Source organism: Melospiza georgiana, chromosome 8 (assembly GCF_028018845.1).
Source record: "Melospiza georgiana isolate bMelGeo1 chromosome 8, bMelGeo1.pri, whole genome shotgun sequence".
Classification (NCBI taxonomy): Eukaryota; Metazoa; Chordata; class Aves; order Passeriformes; family Passerellidae; genus Melospiza; species Melospiza georgiana.
The window spans coordinates 9,321,989-9,344,482 of NC_080437.1; the positions used below are offsets into that span (position 1 = coordinate 9,321,989).

General features: G+C 45.1%; 1 protein-coding gene across 1 annotated transcript; it reads right to left on the minus strand.

Annotated features, from left to right (window-relative positions):
* Positions 1-1,104: 1,104 nt before the first annotated feature.
* LOC131086267 (protein NDNF-like) lies at positions 1,105-8,628 on the minus strand. The gene is made up of 4 exons (XM_058029205.1): positions 8,422-8,628; positions 6,234-6,429; positions 4,352-4,476; positions 1,105-3,379 (listed from the first exon to the last, which is right to left on the minus strand). Exons 2-4 carry the CDS (start codon positions 6,419-6,421, stop codon positions 2,028-2,030), a joined length of 1,665 nt encoding a protein of 554 aa, XP_057885188.1. The 5' UTR covers positions 6,422-6,429; positions 8,422-8,628; the 3' UTR covers positions 1,105-2,027.
* Positions 8,629-22,494: the final 13,866 nt, after the last annotated feature.

Sequence of the window (22,494 nt, forward strand, 5' to 3'; positions counted from 1 at the left end):
ATCCCTTCCTCACATCTCTTGACTACAGCCCTAAACCAGGATATTGCTGAGAAGCCCAAGGCCAGTTCCATTTTCTACTTCAGTAGAAACACTGGTGCTGGTCAAGGTGCCAATGTATCTTCTTCCAAAAGACTTTTTTTGTGGCATTTCTGCATAGAGGGTAAAAGCAAGGGTTAATGCTCTGCCAGACTGAGGGCAGAGGATTAAGAATATATTGAATCTGCAGTTAGACAGGTCTTCCTGTTCCTCTATTATAGTTATGGTTGTTATTACAGTCAGTTGTAGGGCATCTGAGTGGAATTCATCCACAATATAAGTGCCTGAAATTGAGAAGGAAGGCAGAAAACACTGAGATTTCCAAGTAGAGATGACCTCTGTTGCTCTCTGAGCTCAGACTATTTTTGGCAGGAGGCAAATGAAGCGAGGGCCTGCCTTGGAATGAAGGCAGAGCAGCTGCCAGCCCCTGTAATTAGCCAAAAGGCTGTGGAGTGTGGGCAGGAGGCTGCAGAGCACGTGGCTCCTGCTGTGGCCCTGCTCAGTCCAGAGCAATGCCTGCAGGAATGCAAAGCCCAGCCAAGCCCAGACACTGCAGCTGATCCCTGGGGAGCCCTGAGCCCCTCATCTGGGGCTGAGCAGGCACAGAGTGCCCTGGACAAAGGTGCACAGGGGCAGAGTCTTTGGAGCAGGAGATACAACCCTGGTCCTGCACATGGGACTGATTCTGTCCTTACCAAGGGCCTCCAAACACACTCGGATGGAATAATGGCTCAGAGTAAACTGGGACTTTGGTGACCCTGAATTGCAAGAGAATGACTCAAATACACAATAATGGATTTAATCATTTATGTATGTGCTTAGTGTAATTGTAGAGGAAAAAGTATTACTACAGGCAAGATTTCTCTGGCACCCTCTAGGTTAGTGAAGCTATTGTATCTGTTTATATGTAAATTACAGGCCTGCCAACAGCCTACACACAAAATACTTTCTACTGATAACTGAAAATGAACCTAAGGGAGTTCATGAAGACTTAATTGTCTTTTTTTTTTTTTTTACACTGTCTCATGTCATAAATGGAAGGTAATCAAGGAAATAAGACAACCAAAATGTGTTTGTCAGAATTTTTACTACAAATATTTTCCTTCCATGATATTTAGCAGGAAAACCACATCACATTTTTCTCACAGCAATGCATTCATTGAGATAGGCTGGCTTAAGGATGCAAAGAATGGATATATTACAGTCAGGAATCACAGAGTCACAGAAATGGGCTTGATATCAGAGGCTATAGATGATAAATCTTTCAATGGCAAGATTCCTCAATTGCTGTTTTCCTCCATGGGCAGTAGCACAGCTGTGTATTTGTCCACTCCTGAGAAAAGCCAGATCCAGAGCCAGTTCCTGGCCTGAATTTTGTATGTTTCTACCCAAGCATAGTTTCTCTGCAGGAATGAAACCAAGCAAACATGCAGGTAATAGGGGGAGATGTAGTTCAGCCTGCTTTACTCAATGTGTGGAGCTATACATCAGTTCCTCTGCTTTTTCAATTTATTTTTGTCTCCTTTCTTGTTCAAGCAGAGGAATCTGTTGAAGAGCAGTCTGATTTGTGAGGTCTCTCAGTTCCTCATTAGCTGCATGAGTTACAGAAAGTGGAAAACTCTCTGGGACTTGGGAAATGATGTGTGTATCATGTGAGGCATTTCCCCATCACTTCTGTGCTGGATTTCAAAAACATTTTAGGTAACCAGTCTATTTCTCATGAGTACTCTTGGGTTATTTTATTTCCATGTGTGTGAGTGTTTCACAACTCTGTTTTTAATGTTTGAATGAGACAAGGAAAGAAAAAATGCACCCCACCTTACACAGGAGAGAATATGTATAATCACCTAAGATGTGTTTTGCTGTAGAATCTTTTAGCTTTAAATTTCTTGTTTGTCAGCATAGTTCAAACTGCAGGGGCTCTGATTTGGATTGGAGTAGATTTTGATAGTACCTGCTTTCACTCACTTGAAAACTTTCATTCAAAACCTTCAACACTTTTTCCTGGTCTTCACAACTTTGCTGTGATATCTGACAGGGATGCCAGATGGCCCAAAGAGATAAACATCAAACAAGTAGAGTGTCCCTGCCTCCAGCCCTTTGATGGTCTCTGTGGTGACTGCTCTCTGGAGGTTCAGGTCATAGAAGTACTTGCACAGCACTTTCTCTGATTTGTGCCGAGATTCAGGCCCAGAGCACCTGTCTGCACTCTGCAGCTCCCTCCAGATCTCACCCTCCTCAATCCTTTTCCTGTACACACAGTACTTGCTCTCCTCTTGTGTTCCCAGCCAGGCAATGGTCACAGACCTGCATGTCCTCAGTTTACTGAAGGATTTGATCTTTAAGCTCTCTGGAAGAAGTGGGAATAAGGGCTTGTGGAAATGGGGGGATGCCAGTACCTTCACAGAAGAGTTAGACTCCTCTGTGGACCTCAGCTGCACCGAATAGATATCCAGCAGCTTTCCCTTCAGGGAGAAATACCTCAGCCCAGAGAGGTTTTCTGATGCCACTGTTCTGCCGTTCCTTGTTATGTGAACCCGTATTTGGCCCCGACACAACTGAAAGGTGAAGTGGATTTTCTTGTGCCTTGCCTGGTACTGCAGACTGTAGAATTTCTGCTTTTTCCCATCCAGGACCACATGAACCACTTTGCCATCTTTCAGCTCTGTCACCTTCGGCTCAGGTTCTTCCAGGGTCCTGGCGAATGTCCCGGTGTACGCGGCGCTGGCGTTGGTGAGGAGGTTGACAATAAAAACATCAAAGTAATACTGAGTGTTGGGGCTGAGGTTGGGCACTGTGTAGGTGTTCTTGGTGCCCATGCACACCTGCCTGACTTCCCCACTGCTCACTTTGTTGATGATGCTTAGTTCACTGTTGGACAGTATCATCACCTGCTGTGGCTCCAGAAGATATGGAGAGAGGGATAGAGCTACTGTGGGTGGCAGCTTCATTCCAGAGGATCTGATGGCTGTCTCAGCAGCACACAAGCTCTTGTAGTTGTGCTTTTCATTGACCAGGAGGCAGTACTGGATGCCCTCGCTGTGCTGCAGGACAGAAGGGCTGTGTTTCCAGGCGAGGGTCACTGTTGTGTGCCCGATGCCAATGACATCGATGCGTGGATCCCCTGGGAGCTCTGGGTACAGGTGCCCAGACGTGGTGTCACTGGTTAGGTACACAGTGATGTGTGTGTCCCTCTCTGTGGACAGGAACTCCAGCAGGTACAGGGCAGAATGGGAAGACATTCCCATGTAAGTCTCTACAGAATTTCCCTTGTAGTTGAAGATAGTGGACACCAGGCTTGAAGCCTTGTGAGATTTGGAGACCTCTTGTGTATCATGGTCACCTGCAGGCAAAAGGCAGACTTGTGACTTCTGCTTTAAAAGATGTGAAATAAAGCACATTATGCAAGTTTCACTGTTAGGGAACATTATATTTTCTTTTTGAAAGCAGCAATTATAACTAAAAATATGTTTTAGTTAAAATATGTTGCTACTGGCAATTTATTAAATTAAAATTTGAGAAGCTTTTATTTAGCAGTGCAGCTGTAGAATTATGTTTTCAAAAATACTGTAATTATGAAACCACAACTTGCAAAAGCTTGGCTTGTATCATGCCTGATGCCCCTACAATTTTCTTCTGTTTGCTATCTCTGAGGGTACTTTAGGAGACTCATTATTTCTATGCTAGGCTTTTTTCTTTGGGTTAGTTTTAGCCCATTGTCTCATGAAGAGGGAAAACTTAACAATTCAAAGGAGCGTAATTTGAACTCCTATGTCAGGTGTACCTGCTTGACAGGTCAGAACTTGTTAATGGCAGCCTTTAGATTTTTACTTTGAAAAATTAATGTGAAAAATCATGCAAGAGAAAGGAATTGCCTTTAAAGCAATGTAGTAGCCACTGCCATGGCAGATGTGGCTAGAATAAATGGCTAAATCTTGTCTGCTTCATGTGGGGAGCAAATAGCTGTCTCAAGTGACCCAAGCCACAGAAAAATAACTGAGGCAGCAGAGGGAAATTCGGCCCAGTACCAAGAGCTTATGAAGTTGCTCTGTTTGCGCAGCCTGGAAGACCTGCAGTTGTTCCCAAACATTCACCTTAGATGTAGACATTTTAATATCTAATCCTTAATTTATTTGTGTTGAGGGCAGGATCTGATGGGTTTCCATGTTTTACCCATGGAGACTGGGTCAGTCCATGACAATTTAAAGAAGGGAACCAGAAACTGTATAGGTTTGTGGGAAATTTCCTGTAACACACTTATCCATGAGTAACTTGTGCTTTCTCTGCCTCTGCTTGGGCAGCCTGAAGGCCTTACCTGGTGCTGCTTTTCCTGGTGGGGGCTTGTACACCAGTATGCTCCACTCAATGGGAACATCACAGGGAGTCACTGTTATGGAGAAAGGGGCAAGGGCCCTGCCCTCTTCCAAAACAAAGTAGTACCTGTGAATGTGAACAGAAATAGAGGCAATGCATCAGGGAGTTCAGGTTTGCCCAAAACTCCTTGTAATCAGCCATTCTGACATGGGTCACTTTGCTCTGGGTAGAAATGACTGTTCTCTGAGGTGTGTGCACACAAAGGGATGGTGAGTGTCTGCAGTCTTCAGCTGTGGCAAGAAAAGAGGCTCTGAGGTATTTATTTTTAATCCACATGTATTTGCTGAAATTTTCTCCACTTAAGGCAATGTTTTTCCCTCTGAGTTTTTTTTTCCCATGCTTTAGGTGAACATTGTATCTCATCCTTAGCTGGTTATTTTGGATGATGGATGTGATTTGCCTGTTGCCAGTTGTGTCTTGATTGCCTTTGTGTCAGAGGCTGCTACGCATGAGCACCACAGAGTGTCATCAGTCTCTTTGGTCAGGTTTTGATTCCTGCCTTGAAAAAGCCCAACCTCCTGCCTTGCTCTGGTTTTTTTGTTTTTTTTTTTTTTTTTTTTTTTTTTTTTTGTTTTTTTTTTTTTGTTTTGTTTTGTTTTGTTTTTTAATAGAGGCTGTACAATGTTTGGACTTGGCCATAAAATGTTTGGATTTGGGTGCCTCCCTCTGCCCTTTAATGAAGGCAATTGGCAATCCAAGGGTTTTTTTGTTGTTCACCAGTGAGACAAGCACAGCCCCTATGGACAGACCCTGTCAGCCTGGAGATGTGGCTTACTTTTAGGGCATGGCTCCTGGGCCAGAGTGGAGCTTCCCTGGAATCAGTTCCACATTCTTGAGTCTTTTACTCTCAGCCAAAACTTGTCATTGCTTGTCTTCCCCTTTGGATGACTGAGGTTCAGAAAAACCTTCCTGATCATGCTAAACCACTTCCTAATTGCCATCTTAGTGTTATGCCACGAGAGCATAGAAAAACTCCCTTTTCATTGTTTCAACACCCCTGTTCTTGAACTAGGAGAGCTCCTAAGCTCCTAGTCCTGCTCTTGTGAGCATGGTCACGTTATGTAACATGTGCCACGTTCCAGTTTGTCTGTGCAGTGCACATGAAGGCTCAGCAATCTGGCTCAACCTCTGCTCCATGGCCACTCGGGTGTGTGTCAAAATCTGTGTTTGCTGGGCTCTGTCCAAAGTGCATCTCTTCCCAAACAAGCAGATTGATCTTTGCAACCCAGATGCAGTGCCAGTTGTACTATCTAGATCACCTACATATCTGGGTATGGCAGAAGACTTTTCAGATATTTTGGGAAGGTGAAGAATGTGGAATTTTCACATGCAAAGCACTTTTGATCTTAGCTGGTTGTATTGCCATTCAGCAAGAACACTTTTAGTGTGCAGGACAGTGGCAGATTTCCTGATAAGATGTCTGTGCAGGTATGCTATTGATTTTGGGTAGTAGATTTGCTAGGTAAAATGTTTGTATCTCACCATGAATGTAGGATGGCTGCAGTTTGCAGAGCTGAAATTGGGCTGTTTGTCATGCAGCTGTTTGCTGCTGGAGCCCACCCATCCTGTATCAGTTCTGCTGCTGCTCTGACAGCTCAGAAAGCTGCTGAAATGTGTACAGCAATATAAATTTCATCTCAGATGTTCATTCCAGATTGTGGGCAGTGTAATGACCCTTGAGGAGTGGGGCATTTTTCTGGCACGTCAGTGTGCACTGCTAGAGCCCTGCAGGTACACAGGAGTTCTTGGCTTATCCTGGTAGTGTACAATTCCCAGTGACACGGGGATGTCTCTGAGAACAGGAGGGGCTGATTTGCTCTTACCTTTTGGGGATATCCTTCAGCAGGTGAATTGTAGTTTCCTTACCATCTGCAAGTATCGAGGAGTGGTAGAAATCGAAGAGGTTGCTCTTGAAGCTCTGTTGGGAGCTGGTGGTGGGTGCTTTTATGGAATGGCACAAACAAGTTGCCATGAGAAGATGGAGAGGAAGATAAAGCCAGAACCAGGACATCTTCAGTACTGCAAAGTGAGATAACAAAAGTGAACAGAGAAAGTAATGTGACCCTCTCTTTCTGTGCCTTTCCTGGTACTTGTTGTAATCCCAGCAAGCCAGGCATTCAAATAGTGCTAATCTCCATTTTGCTGAATTCTTTAAAATTCACAGAAATATTCCTCAGAGGATCTCTCAGCAAAGATTCAATTGCAGAAATTGTTATGGAGTCTTTGATTAGAGGGGGGAAAAATGTAGTCAACGCAGCACAAGCGCACCATGACAATTATTTAAAAAATTATTTTACTGCTGTCAGAATGAGTAGAAAATCACATTTAGAAGATTTTTTTTCTGGTTTGTGATGTTCAGTTACTAAATTTCAAGGCTGAGCTATTTGTAATGGAACTGTCCCTTTAAAACTCTCAGGAGGTCCCTGTGTCCCAAACCCTGCTTCTGCTGTTCTGTCAGAGATCACTGCATTTTTGTTTTGTCCACTGGGGCAGTAGGCATGTGTAGATAAGAGGATCACTGTAACTTATCCAGAGCTGTGTAAGATGCTGTTTGGTCAAAGGTGGAGAATCTTGGATAAGAATCCCTGAACTGGTGCTTAGATCTTAAGCTCTGTGGATCTCATTTGGAAGAAAGCTTTATCACTGTAGGGCAATAATCTTGTTCTTAGATTTTTGTGTTGCCTATCATTCTCATACTTGCATCACTTCCAGCCTCTCTCAGCATTTGCTGCTCACTGGAGCTATAACAACTGTCTTGCAGGGCAAGAAATTTTTAAAAAATCACTTATTTTCCAACAGGCTTTATCAGCTTGGAATCTATGAAAAAAAAAAGTACTGAACCAGTCCCCTGCAAATACAGACGTTATTTAAACTGCTGTGTGCATTTCCCAGAGCTGCACAGAGGAGGAGGCTCCAGTTAGCACAGGAGACTTTGGCAGTGCAGTTATTGACTATAACTTACAGCTCCTTTGTCTGCCATGGTCAGTTTCAGAAAGTGTGAAAGTGAAAGGAGCAGAGACCCTCCCCTCAATACAGGTGCCAGTTGTAGCTCAGGGATTTGGAAAGCAGAGGGAGCTCTGTGTGCAAGATCCCTTTTTTGAGGAAAAAGCAGCCTATTGCATCTTACAAACAGCAAGGAGTAAAGATGCTGGTTACATCTGATTATTGGCTGGTGAGGGGAGAAAGCACACAGGACAAAGTCTAATTCTTTGTAGTTTTTATTTCTTTCTGAGATCAGCTCTTTCCCCACAGTGCCTGTAAAAGTGTGGAAGATTTTAGGCAGTCAAATCTCCAGTTCAGCATGCCCTCTGTCCACTGCAGTTAAAGTGACTTTATAAAAGGACTCCTTCCTTTTTAAATCCATTTCAAACATACATTTAAATACAGCATTGACTAAATCTATAGGTTTTTATGTACAAAATCTGTAATTCCTATAGTCAAGCACATCTTCAGTATCAGTGAGATGATTATGGAAATTGTTTACCAAGTCATCTGAATGTCCCTCTCAAAACCCAGAAAAGTTGGTTTATTCTCTGCCTGCTTGTACTATTTTAGCACTTGGTTGAATGCAGGCTTAAACACCATCTGAACAAGTTGAAAGAATAGATAAGATTTCCATATCAATTCCATTTTAATGCTCTTATAATAGAGCTTTTCCTTATGACTCTGAGTCACTTTGCCACTTGGTGATTCCTCTAGTCTAATTATAGCTTACAGATGTTAAATAGAACCCCAAATATTTTGCTTTACCTTTGACAGTGGAATCTGAGTGGCTCTGTGCTTTGGAGGGGATTTAGAACAAGTCTTTCTGCTGCTTAAATGACAGGATCTTGCAAACCACAGCAGCTCAGCTTTTCTTGTCCAGGAAAACAAACAAACCAAGTGATCAACAAACCTATAATCAGCTTATCCCAAAGAGAGCATCATCCCAAAGGCTATTTTCACTCAATTACACAAACAATATATTCTCAGACTATTGGAAATATGTTACACAAAAAATACTGTACTTACCTGTTTTGTTCCTGGCTAGATGATCCTCAGACCACTCGGTTTCTTTGCCAAAAAAGCAGAAAAGAACACAGACTTTTCAGATCTCTGTAGGCAGATGAAAATCAAAACTGTGCAACCAGTTTAACAAGACAGAACTGATTTTTCCATATGGCTCCTGAACAGACATAGCAACTGAAATGCTTGCGGTCCTTCATGAAAAGTAAAAAAAAAAAAAACCAAGCCAAAGCCACGATGGGATTTTGGTGCTTCCTTCAGTGGGGTGTTTTCAGAGGTTGTTTTAAACTTGCCCAGCTGTGCAGTCTCCCAGGTGCTGGTGCTGTCCCCCCAGTTCCTGGGCTGTGCTGCCTGCAGAGCCCAGGAGCTGCTCGTGCACCGAGTGTCAGCCAGGCTGCTCCTGCAGCCTAATCCAGCCCTGCCTGCCCGGGGAGCAGCTCTGTGAGCAGGGGGGGTGATGCAGAGACGAGCAAACACTGTTAACCCTTGTCAGCCCTTAATCCAAGCCAGCCAGGGGTGCACCAGTCACCTCCAGAGCACAGCTTTTGTGTTAGCAGCCTGATGGCCCTCCCAAGGAGTGTGTGATGTCCCTGCCCTCAGCCCTGCAGGAGCTCCAGGTGATTCCAGGTGTGCTGAGTTTCTCCTGGGGTGCTTTATGGGCCCAACAAGTGCTGACCTAAAGCAGGGAAGGCAACAAAAAAAAAAGCTGCAAGGGAGAGAATGCTCTGTGTTTTTAAAGCAGACTGGAATTAGCAACCCTTTGAAGGCTGTCAGAAATCTCCTGAATAGAGCTGAGCAGTTTTCTTGGCTTAGAGAGGCTGTGTAAGAAAGAAACTCTGAAAGTGTCTGGAGCATTTCTGTGGCTCAGGGAGGAGGCAGCAAAAGGGTGCATGGGAAGAGGCTCACAGCAAGCCAAGCACTTGCTTGTTGGGGCTACAAAGCAGTTGTAGCAAAGCCATGGTTCTTTTCAGGCCACTCCTGCTGAGTGAGAGCAGTGCATGGCCAGCATTCACAGGCTGCTCGCACTGCTTGGCCTGGGCTGTCAGCAGAGATGCCCTGGGATCGGTGCTGTGGGGATGCCTGCTCAGAAAGGCAAGCCCCAGGAAGCTGCAGGAGCTTCCAGGCAGGCACTTTGCAGGGGACAAAGGCAGAATATGGTAGGGAGGCTCTATTTTTAAATGAAGTCTCTTGCGTTTGAAGAGTGGCTTGCAGTAACCCCTTATTATTGTCTCCCTGGACTCAGATTTTGAAGCCTTCCCAAGACTAAAAGTTTGCTAAGAAGAGAGGAGATAGGGGAGAAGTAGAAAGAGATTTCAACAGAGATTTTTGCATAGCAGATCCTTCTGAAAATGTGAATTTACTCATCAGCTGATGTAAGAGAAATATTTACAGTGCAGAAGATGGCAGGAATAATTAAGGCGGTCATGAATTTTTTTTTGCTGAAAAGTTTTGCTGAGCAACTGGGATTTTAAAAAGGGACAGCATGTGGGAGCCTTGATACAGGCACTGTATGATCGGGGTATTGGTTTGATACAGGCACTGTGTGATCAGGGTGTTTGTTTGATCAGGGCATTGGTTTGATACAGGCACTGTGTGATCAGGGTGTTTGTTTGATCAGGATATTGGTTTGATACAGGCACTGTGATCAGGGTATTGGTATGATCAGGGTATTGGCACCCTGGAGCTATGAGGAGACACTGCTGGATATAGCCTAGAAAACTGGCACAAGCAGGGTAAATGGTGAACAGAGTCTGGCAGACAAACCATCATTCTGGTGTGAAATCCAGCCCAGGTCAAGTCTCTGTAACAGACCTGGGAACTAATGGACATGTAAGCACCTAACCAGAGTCAAGGTGTTTCCTTAATGGAGGAGAAACAGGAGAGAAAGATGTTGGTGCCAAGTCCAGTAAGGTCCCAGGGCAGGCCTGGAAGAGGGAAATGTAGGTCAGATGAGGTGCATCAAAAACGTGCCCTGAAAACAGTATGTAAAATTTCTTTTCACAGAAAAAAAATATTGGTCACAATATCAGTGCAGGGTCTACTGTCTGTTTTGTGGGAATTTGGAGGGACTTATGGGTGGAAGCCAGCAGGGAGAATTGTGGACCAGCAACCGGTGCTAAGCAGGGATATCTCTGGGCAAATCTCAGAAGAAGATGCCACTCATGTCTGGTAAAATCCCTAAATCTGGACAGAATGGATGTGTTTGTTGTAAAAAGGATGGACACTCTGTCTTGTCCTCTCCAATCATCCCCACTGCCATCAAAACAAACCTCTGCAAAACTCAGCTTCCAGGGAAGGCAATGGGAGTATTTCCTTTGGCCATCATTTCAGAGTAGGAAGCCAAATACTTGAACAGCCCTCTGTGTCCCACTGAATAAAACATGAGCAAGGATGTCAGGTGAAAAAGGCTGGTGATGGTGAAAGTATGGAAATAATCCAGCTCCTCTCTGGACAATTTCTCACGTTCTTCCCATGTGTGACTGCTTACATGCTTTGCTGGAGCAGAATCTGTGTTCATAAATTTTCTGAGAGGTTCACTGAAGCACTATCAAAGGGGGGAAAAGTATTCTCTATGGGGAAAGTTAAATTCATGAGCTAAATTCATGACTTGTATAGCTTGACTGAACTCAGTGAAGTTACAATAGGGATAAATCAGTCCTTGATTTGGCAAAAAATAGGTACAATGGCCTTTTTAGTAGAAAAAAGTCTGTATTGAGCAGGCTGTGCTCCCCTCAGAGCTGAGCTGGTGACTTCAGGAGGGCTGTTCAGAGATCCTACTCCTGCTCCAACCCTGCTGCCCATCCACACCTTTCACAAATGTGAGAGATGGAGCACCTCTGGCACCAGAGACTTGCTTTAAACTCAGTTATGTAGTGGCTCTGCTAAAAGATCAGTAATGCTGAAACAAGGGAGCTGCTTTCAAATGGGAGCAGAAAGCCAGACTGGGGTTTAGCTGGAAGCTCTCAAAGACACTTCAGGTGCTCATTTCCTGGAGCTGCAGTCCAAAGTTGTGTACTCAGGTGAGGGGTTCTGCAGGTCAGAGGAGTGCCCTGCAGTTTTGGCAGCCCTGTCCCACTGCAGGCCCTGCCTGCAGCATTTGGCTGCTGTTTCATGGCATGCCTTGCACAGGGATGCTCAGGGGCTCACCCCACAGAGCACAGCTCTGGGAATTGTGTCACGCTGGCAAGGAGATGCAAAAATTGGATTTTGGGTATTTTTGATGAAGAACTTCCCTGCCTGGCAATGCTTCTTTGAGCTGGTTTGGTCACCTCCATCAGGAGCCATCTGTGGGAAGGGCAAGGAGAGCTGCAGTCCTCCCTGTGCTACAGGGGAGAGTGGGAACAGGGCTGCCCTGTCTTGCATCCATCACCCAGCTGCATCAGCCCCTGGCTGTTAATTCTGGCAGCTCCCAAGCACAGCCAGCCTCCCTGTGCCCCCAGACCAGCCTAGGGAGCTCTGTTTCATGGAACTCAGTAAGCAAATTAAAAATGCATGGGGAAAGAGACATCTAATCTCTCAGTTATGAGATGAGCAGTGTTCTCCCTTTCTTTTACACATGCACATATGTATTCTATCAGCAACTGAGGCAGAATTGTTAGTCTTTGGCTCCCAGCTACCTGTCTGCCTGCAAAATGCCTTTTGAACTGATCTCCCTGTATGAACTACCTTCATAGCCCTGAGCAGGAGTAGCTGTGGATGTCTGATGGGGGGAATTATAGCATCCAAACACGTTCTGCCTTTTCAACAGCCTCAAGCTGCAATCTATTCCTCTTAGCAAAAGATTCTGACTTGCCCTTATGGCTATGGTTTGGGGGATGCAAATTTCTGTAAAAAACCCTTCCCAAGTGGAAAGGTTGCCCAAATCATTGCTTTGTAGTTACTGGGGCCAGTATGTCCTTGATGAGTTCATGTACTTCTGGTTAGCATTATTTCTCAAAAAATATCATTCTAGACACACAGCTGGGCTCCAGAAAGAATCACACTTTCCTTTGAAGCTGTGAAAGTCAATCCTAAGCAAAAGTCTGGCACTTAAAACCTATTGAGAGTATTTTAGTGGGGCAGCTGCTTTTATTTCTTCCAGGTTTTGTCAAATCCTGGCAAAGCAAAGGACTGTCAAATGAGAAAAGCCCTAAGTCTGTTCCTATTCAGAGGCATTAATAAGCAGGAGGGACAGGGAATTGCTAAGCAAACTTGAGCTTTTCCTGCAGCCTGTACCCAGGTGAGAATATAGAAATAGGTTGTTTAGGGTGGCTTGTCCTTGCAGTTAATAGTGGGTTTGAAGGATAAAAATCCAGTGATCTACGCTTCATACCTGTAGCTCCTATTATGGCATGTCTGTGTTGAAAAGTTCCCCAGGGAATGGTACAGTGATAATTGTTATCTACTAACATTACCAGAGTTTTTCCTCAACAGTCTCTCTCCAGGGTAGGATGCTGGCACTTGAAAATTTTCTTTTTGACTAGCAAAATAAATAAATACAGATAGCTGATTGCTCCTCACTGTTCTCATATTGTGTTTTCAAGAATGGTTGTAATTGCTCAGATGAGTCTGTCAAGAAATGATAGATATGATGTAGGGGGTACCTCCTGTGCAAAGCTGATTTTGCAGGATGTGAGAGATGGCTTCTGAGGTCAGTCTATTCAACTTTATGGGAAAATTCCTTATTTTTAGGGTAAATTTGTTCTTCCACAAGTGTAAATTCAGTGCTACAGAAAAATCTTAAAGTACTTGGCTAGGAGTCACTGACAGCTTCTCTACGAATTAAAGAGAAATATATTGGAAGTCCTGAGCTGCTACTTTCATTTCCTTTTCCTTTTACCATTGCCCCCAGGCATCCAGGATTTTAGGTTAAGTCCTGTTAAATAATTCCTTAGAAAACACCTACAGAATTCCCTGGAAGTCATCAAGCAGCATAACAGTTTGGGCAGGTATGGAAAAATAAGGTGGTATTTGCAGTTTAGCTGAAAACTGCTGGTTATCCCAGCTAAGAAAGTCAAAGGCAGAATGGAGTGTGCTGTCTGTCATCAGTGCACTGTTCTAATAGAGTAATCCTGTATTTTGTTGTTAGTGTTGTTTGCTTTTTATGACAAAGGATTAAATTTGTATAAACAGAGCTAATCCAGCCTGGTAGACAAGGAGCATCCAAGTGTTTGCTGTGCTGGAGGTTCTGAAGTGCTGGGTCACTCCTCTCAGTGTCAGGTGAGAGAGGGGCAGGGAATGCTGAGCAGCCAGGCTGTTGTTCTTAAAACAAGCAGGGGCCTGCTGACTTTGATGCATCTTTCAGTGCTCCCTGATCCTATGCAACTTGATAAGATTTTTAGAAACACCTTCAGTCTGACCAAGAGGCCTTTCATCTCCTAGGTGCTGATTTCATTTACAGCATTTCCCTCTCCTCTTGGGCTGCTGGGAGCCTTCCTCCATTGCATAGCCAGGGGAGTTTGCAAATAAACCTAATTTCTACCTACAGCACTGAGCAGTTTTCCAGGAGGATGTGATTATCGCTCCTTGCTTTGTTTGCCCCCATGGGCTTCACCAGTTTGCTCCTGAGAGCTTGAAACCAAACCCTGCCTTTTGCAGCATGGCAGGGCAGCCTGCAGGGATCTCCCTGTGCCGTCTCCTCCCTGGTGGCTGGCAGGGGAGGGGTTAAGCACTGTCCTCCTTTCTGCTGTGCTGGCTGGAGTCACTGCCATCCCATCTGGTCCAGGCTGGCCCCGGCTCTTCCCGGCGTCCTCTGGGGAAGGCACTGCAATATCCAGGAATTGTAACAATCCTAAACAGATTGGGGGCCACATATGGATGGAAATGATTAGATTATAAGGAATCCAATCACATTTGCTGCCCTAGCTGTGTGTTTTTAAGCATTTGGGATCAGGCTTTTTGCTCAATTACAAATATTTTACATGCAGCATAGATAAAGTCATTATGTTTGTCTCTCCATCTTGTCCCCAGGGGAATGGTATTGATTTTCATGTTTGATTGGAGGAATCTGATGAATAAAATCTGCCGCTTTTGTCATAAATCATCATTCTGTTCATGATAATCAGACTGCAGAGAAGGAACACTGAACATGGTCATACTTAGGTCTATTGGAGGGGAAATGTAGTCTCAGTGCTTTTTTCTGCCTTGTTTATTCCAGTTCGTGGGTTTTTATTCTGTTCAATCAAAAAGAGATGGATATTTCATGGCAGGCCTTAGCAATAGGAGTTAATTTCTGTGAAACAATTTTTTATTTAGCCATGTCCTCAGCTGCATGGAAAGTGCCTTCTCACCCATGTGGGCACATTCAGGCCAGTCTGTTTCCTGTGCTTTGCACTTATTCCTTGTGCTCCTCCATGGCTCCAGCTCCTGGGAATGCTGTGCTTGCCCCAGCTGCCCCTCAGCTTACCTGGCTCCTTTTCCTGCCTGGCTGTCACCTGCTCCTTTCTGAGCTTTGCATGGGCTTGGTAAATGCCCACACCAAGGAGCAGGGGTACAGGTCCTCCCAAACTTGTAGAGGGCCTTGTAAAACAGCCAAGGCAGCTTTTTGTGCAAAGGGAAGCTTCAAAGGTCACCAAATAGCAGAAGAACCCCAGGAGAATCCTCATAGTGGAAAAAGGGAGCTGGCTGGTCTGGTTCTGTTTGCTTGCCTTCCCACAGACCAAAAGTTTTGCCTGGGGTGAATTTTCCACTTAGAAAGTTTTATTTTAAGAATTGTCTTGCTGATTCTTATTCTCATGTCTTGGATAAGTCAAGTCCTCAAGCACCCTCTGAAGGAAGCAGCCTGCCAGGCTGGGGCAAGTGGGGAATGCTCTCCTAGGACAGCCTAAAAAGCTCAGAGAGCTTTATCTGGCCCCTGACACTGGCCTGCACCAGAAATCTGAGCAGGAGGCTTTCCTATGGCATGGTAACACACCTAAGATCAGTGATTAACAGCAGTGGCTGCAGCTAGCTAATGCTTCAGGGCCTCTGTGAAAATCACACTGTTGATTTAAAAAAAAAAAAATTAAAAAAAATTACTGCTTTAAATTTACAAGCTACTTTATAGGCTCATTAATTTTTCATGGGGGAAGGATAAATGAGTGGCTGGGGAGGAGGTCAGAATATGCTATTTACACTTAATTTATAAATAATGAACTTGAAAGCTGACACTTTATGGTGCTTGTATCATTTCATAATGAAATTGAATGAACCTCTCTGCCTGTGCTGGATCTGGCATAACATGAACATTTATGCTTGTGGGCAGCTCCTAGCAGCAGTGACTGAGCACAGCTCAGCCCTTTGGTGGAAGAGGGATTCCCTTGGCATTTTCCTGGTGCTGGATTTCCTGGCTGGATTTGCACTGAAGCAGAGCTCTGTGTGTGCAGAGAAGCTCAGGGGGACTCACTCAGTGACCTCCCTTTGCTTACACAGCTACTCATGAGTCAGACTGGGTCTGTATTAAAATACTGTCCCTGACATTGGGGTAGCTCTGCTGGTGTCCAGCTTTTCAGATTTATTCCTAACAGTGACCTCATTTATCTTACCTCTTGGCCAGTGACTGTTTTTGCTGAGACTCTTCTTCAGCTTTCAGAGTGAAATTAAATTTTTACCACCTTGTTAGTGCTCCCTGTGAGTGCACAGCTTCCCGGGGAGCTGCTTGGAGTCAGAAGCTGGATTTGGTGATCCTTGTGGGTCCCTTCCTGCTCAGGCTATCCTGGTGTTCTGTGGCTGCTTCAGCACAGAGTGGTGTGAGAAGCCTGTCCCAAAATTGATGTCCTGCATTAGCAGCCCTTGGCTTCTTGCTCCCGTGCCCAGTTTCTCTTGGGGGTTCAGGAAATGTAATGCCAAACCATTTCAGGAAGACGTTTCCTCAAAGTTTTGAAGAGGAGTTTGTCTAAGAGGAGTGATCATCAGAAATCCTTGAGCTTTGCTTCTGTACCTGTGAATTTGATTTAGTGCCTTGTTCCTTCCCTACGTGGAGCTGTTCTTGGCTTGGGTCAGACTTGATTCTAATTTATGTTTGTCTAATATTAGAATGGATGCCAAGAATAAGGTACCTAACTTTGTGACATTGCCAGAGTGTTGGCATCTGTAAGCACATCTGGAATATGTGTCAGTTGACATTCAGTTGTGTTTTCTTTGAGCAATGATGAGATATTTCTTGTTGCTGGATTTCACCAGCCATAAAACAGCTTATCCATAAGCATGGCTCACCCTAGGCCATAGGAAGCAAACCCATTTTTGACATTCCCTGCATCTTTCATGTGGAGGGCTGTTGCTGTTTAGGTGCTGTTTGTCCTCCAGACTGTTGGGATTTTATTTTTGTGTTACAGCTCAGGGTGAGAGAGGATCTGGGAGCTGTGCCTGACCATTGCACATGGGGAAAAAACAGATTTCATTGCTCCGAAGGCACAGGATTTGGCATCAGGCTGATGGTGGGATGTTCCTGTCACAGAAGGGACTCCTCTGTGCAAGCTATCATGGAAATCAGCTGGAGAAAAAAGGCATCATTCCAAGATGTGCTGATCCACAGGGTAAATAGCAGGCAATCCCTGAGCTTGTGGAGGGGACAAAGGAGCAGAGCTTCAGGAGGTGTTTAATTTTCCAAGCAGATGTTGCACTAGGAGGAGTCAGGGTCATAAGGCAGGCTCAGGACATGTCTCTCCTCAGGAGCAGCTCCCTGCTTCTCTTCCTATTCATTCAGGCTTGGAACAGAAATGCTGCTCCAGATGGCAGGGGCAGCACTCCCTGTGACAGGGAGAGGGGCTGCTCTCTGAGGGCCAGGGATGAGGGGGTGAAAAGGGAGCCAGGAGGTCAGGCAGAGGAGGGAGTGGGAGCAGCCACACCATTTTAGCTCCAGGTCACTGCCTCCAAAGACTGGGGCTGGCAGATGAGGGAGCATTTGGACAGCCAGGCTCTCTTGGCTGGAACAACATGCGCAACTGTGTGATCTGTTATGTCGTTTCCACAAACTGGCATTACAAAGGCCAAAGAATAAAAATGTGTCCCCCCTCTCACCTGGCTTCTGGGGTGAGCTTGTTGGGCATATGGCATCCCAGATTTATAGTTCTGATTTATGGTAATAAATCCCCTTTTCCCAGGGCATGAGAGGAAGGGTCAGAGGAGTAGAATTAGCAACTGCTGGGAAAGCAGTGATCAATGTCCACCCTGAGAGGAAACACTGCTGACCAAAACTGCTCCCAGCAGGATTGTCAGGGAAGCCACAGCCAATTCATAGAGGAATTAATTTCTTCATAATCATCTTTAATGACCATCTTTATCATGCTAGCTGAGGGATTGCACTGCTTCCAGCAGGGAACTTCTGCTAATAGATTAAAAATGGTTTTTTCACTTTTTTATGCACCTGACTTATCTCATGGAGGGGAAGAAAATCTGACACTGCATCTTGGCTCTGAGAAAAATGCTAAAAGCAAGTTGGAGGAGAAAGATGGGGAAATAAAAGTGGATTTTCTCAAAGGATCTACTTGGAAATACAAAGGAGGCTGAAATGAAATGAAATGCATTCAAGGGATAATGTGTCTCTGCCATCATATTTCAAGTGCAAGACCACAAGGAAATGAAACTCACCTTCACACTCCAGCATGCCAACCTGATCCAGCCATGGATGGAAGCAAGGCCAGGGAATGCTTGCTGCAGCCACATGAGGACATGAACACCAACAGGCAGCTGAGGAAAGGCAGCAGGCTAAATGGTCAGGACAAATGAGCTGTTATTTGGTCCAAGCTGGCTTTGTTCCTGCCTTTCCAGGAGCCCACACACGAGCTCTCTGAACCTGGGAGCAGATGATCAGGTTAGCTCCACTGTGCTCTTATGAACCAATTCAACAAAGGATTTCCCAAGTGCTGTTGGGTGTTTTTTTTAATATGAATGTCACACCTTTACAGAGAGACCCCATTTTCCTTTCTTCCCAGCAACAGTGAAAGTGCTGGAGGGCCTCAATCTGCAAGTGCTGCTCATGAATTATTAACAAGGCTTCTCCTGCCAGGGAAGTTGTGCACAGGGTGAGTAGTTATGGAGCTGAGCCTTTGGCCCGGGGAGCCCATTCTGCCTTAGAAAGGTGCTTAGAATGTGCTGGTAATTGCACATTTTAAAAAGCCAATTAAAAAATGATTAGTGCCACAAACAGCACAGCCTGACCAGAGGTGGGCCCCTCACCTATGAGGCAGAACCCCTCAATACACACATTTTCATCATCTCTATGTAGCTGCTGAACTCACAAGAGGGGCTGAGAAATCTGGCAGTCTGACCACATATTTTCCACTTCTGAAAATGAAACGTGTGTGACCATTTCTCTGAGCTGCCTTGAGAGTATCCTACCTATTAACTTTGCACATAAGAGATTTCCCTGAGATTTTCCACTTCTCTGAAAACCCTTTCCCACGTTGGCAGCTCCCACAGGAGGATCTGAGGCTGCAGCTCCCTTCATTATTTGGAAAGCCTGAGGGGGAGGTAAGTCAGTGCTGCTATGCAGGGAGAGCACAGGTGCAGATTATATTAATGCTCAGGGAAAGAGATTGCTTTGATACCTCGGTGAAAAACCTGCTCCCTCTCAGCTCCCCAGCTGAAAGACTGCACTTTTTGGGGATAAAGAGTGGCTCAGTAGTTGTGACTTCTCTCCCTGCTAGCACACAGCCTGCACTCCACTGCCATGGCCATGTTCCTTCCAGCCTAACAGCCAGGGAAAAGGCTGGAAGCTGCTCTTTCCTTGTGGGATAAGCTGAATGTCTAATGTGGCTTGCAAGACACAAGAGCATTCTTTGAAAGGAGAGGATAAAGCTCTCCTTCCTGCTGGAGGTGCTCTGTAAAGTCCTCAGCTCCTGCCAAGCTGCTGTGGGTGCAGAGCTCAGTTTGTGTCGGGAACTTTTGGCTGCTCTAGTCCCGGCTCTTGTGAGGGATGTGCACTCATTTTATTACACAGTATAATAAAATACATGAGTGTATACCAGTATTGAAATATACAGGTGCAAAGGCTTCAAACTGGGCATGACTTTGAAGTCCCATCACAGTGATCTTCTGATCAATTTACATCTATTTTGGCATCTTTTGCTGATTCTGTTTTATTTGATTAAAAGAGAGAGAAAGCCTGCTTTCTCCTAGATACCTTTCTTAGACTTCCCCTTCCATGGGCAACAGGGTATGAAAACTGGGATGGCATGGTATTAGCTGGCCAAAACAGACAAGTACTTTGGTTCCATTTCCTTTGAGCCCTGCCTCTTGCTTTTCCATTTTCCTTTTTTCTCTACATATTCCCACCTCTATTATTCTCATTTTATTTTCCTTCTATTCCTAATTTTGTCTCTACTAGTCAGGCAATTTATAATTCTAGGCTGGTCTTTGTCTTTGGTCTGCCCTTTGTGTTCAGCGAGAAATACAATACTTTTACATTCTTACTAAACCCAGTGTCAGGAAGATTTAAGAAATATTTACAAACCCTGGCAAAACCACAAACTGTTCTAGGTGCCAAAAATTAAAACAACTGAATAACCATCTGGAAATAATAACAATAGTTTCACAGTTGACTTATAATAGTCATAGTATGGCTGAAGCTGCTTATATTTTACCTATACTAAATAGCAATTTCTGGACCATATGTAGAGAGGTTGGACTGCAATTTCGCAGTTTGTCTTGCCCTTGAAATTTCTGCCATCCAGCATATTTTAAAAAGCCAATTGATGACGCCCTGTGTGGTGACAATGCCTCTATTTCTGTCTGTCAGTAATGGGCAGCATGTGAGGTGGTATATCAGCTTCTCAATTGCACCGTGGTGTATCTGGTTTCTTCAGCCTGGATTGGGTCTGTGCCTTTGACCTTGGGAGCCCTGAGGCAGCAGCTTTCCCTCCCTGCTGCTCTGGCAGGAGGTGGCACAGTGAGCCCTGCCTCTAACACTGAAGGCAATGAGGGTGTGACTGACTGACAGACAGACAGACAAACCCTGGCTGTGACACTGGCCTGAAGCAGCTCAAGGGATTTGGGGACAAGGCCCAAGCTTTGGTGGCTTGGTGAGCCCACAAAAAGGACCTCAATATTTTCTGTGGAGCCTGCCTTTGTATTTAACATGCACTTAGAGAACTGCAGCATCAAGTAAAGACTGATCAGATCTGCTCAAGGGTCACCTTGAATGACTTTTTTTACTCAGTGCCATGCATGTGCAGGCACAACCCTTTCCCCTCTCCCATGGACAGAGCCATTCCCAGTGTGAGCACTTCCAGCAGGATTATTTGCAGCAGGATCATTCCCTCAGCTCCCAGCACAGCTTTCCAAGCACCTCCCTTGTCTGAGGATGAGACATGGAGCATGGTGATGTGGGGACAGTGTCAGGTTGGGACTTCTCTCAGAGGTGCCCCAGGCACGGAGATATTCCTCATGAGAAGTCCCTGTGATCTGTGTGGCAAATCTTTGCCAACCTTTTGAACTAAAGCAGCTTTTTAAGCTAAAATAGAAGAGCAATTAGGCTCTTTGAACACTGGCAGTGCTGCTTGGTGACAAATTTGGTGCTTTCCCTGCTAGCCTGTCATTCAAAAGATTTCAGCCTGCATTTCTGCCTCACCTGCTGTGCCTCTGTATTTTAGAAAGAAGAGATTCCCTCTCTGCAGAGTTGCTGCTATCCGAAGGACAAAACAGCAGCCAGCAGGACTCTTGTCTCCTCTGTCCCAGGTATGAGGAAAGAGGGAACCTTTATTAATGGAAATTTAATTTGTCTTATGTGATTTTGCAGAGTGATGAACAGGCTTGTTTATAATGCTGTAAAGGGGCTGTGCTGGGGATGGTGGTACAAGAATAAATTTAGTAGGATGAAATAATGGTACTTGCAGTTTAAACCGGGATCTCAGCCCTAAAAAAATGCAGAGCATCTAATGTAACATGTAATTCTGTACGAAGGAGTTTGGGGAGGAATTCCTCATACTTTTGTGTCCAACCACAGAGCCTTTGGGAAGCACTCTCTTTACTACACTGAGGGGAAAGAATTCCACTCTGTAGCCAGGGATGAGAACTTGCACAGTTGGTGACTCCACCTGTGTCACAGAGTGGACATGAGTGAGAGCTCAGGCTGCCTGTGTCCCTTGTGAGTTGGTCTGGAGGCTTTACCTGTGTGACAGCTCCTCCTGCACTGCAGCCAGGTCTGTTTGCACACCATGGCCCTCTTGTGCTTCCTCTCCTGGATAGGAGCAGGGTGGGGATCCAGACCCTGAGCTGAGCTCCTCTGTGGGGAGGCACAGCTGGGAAAAGCTGAGCCACTCATCTGCTCCTCAGGAGAGGGAGGATCACGTAGGAGGCAAGAGTGCTTCCTTAAGGCTTTGTGAAATGAATGATAATCACTTGATCCGCTGCTGCCTGTGGCCTGTCTCAGGACATTTATCAGTGTTATCTGAGAAGGACTGGTGGGCAGGTTTGTACAGCACAGCTTGATGTTGAGAGTCCATTAGATTTTCATCATTTATTCTCTTTATTGATTCACTGTTACACTACACTGCTGCTTCTCAGAAGTCTGCTAGTGCCCCCAAAAAAATAGTTCCTCAATTTCCTGACCTCCACTGAAGTCCTAAATGTCTGTGCTGTGTTTCAGGTCCTCAGCTCTTTGATCTTTTTTCTGACATCAGGTAAGCATCTTGATCACAAATCAGATCTCTATTTTGGATATGCCTGAGGGCAGATTGCACTGCAAGATGTAAATCCAGGCCTTGGGTTCCCAGCAATTCATTCCTCCCTCCCATTCACTTTCTTCTTCACTTCTCAGGGAGAGACATTTCTGCATTTCTATTCTCCTCCCAATACACCTCTCACTCCAGTCAGGTGTTTTTGATAAGGAAAGCAAGAAATGCCCATCAGCACAGTCAGAGGCTGTGCAGAACCTGCTGCCACAGAGGAAAAGGGCACAAGGAGGTTATTGAAAACTGGATGGAAGGACTCTGAAAGGATCACCTTGTATAAACAGTGTAAATAGTTTTGAAAGATATTTTCAGACAGTGAGGCTATGCATTCTCATTGCATTGAGTAAAAGCTTAGCAAGCACACTGCTAGCACTCTGGGTGGAGGTGCAGCCACTCTGCAGAGGAGTTTGCTCCTGCAGCCCAGGGGAAGGATGGGCACACTCTTGCTGCA

Coding starts and splice junctions, on each gene's coding strand:
- LOC131086267 (XM_058029205.1), bottom strand. CDS start 6,421: ATGTCCTGGTTCTGGCTTTATCTTCCTCTCCATCTTCTCATGGCAACT. Junction 4,477..6,233: donor CTGAAGGATATCCCCAAAAG/GTAAGAGCAAAT, acceptor TCACATTCACAG/GTACTACTTTGTTTTGGAAG. Junction 3,380..4,351: donor ACCAGGAAAAGCAGCACCAG/GTAAGGCCTTCA, acceptor TTTTGCCTGCAG/GTGACCATGATACACAAGAG.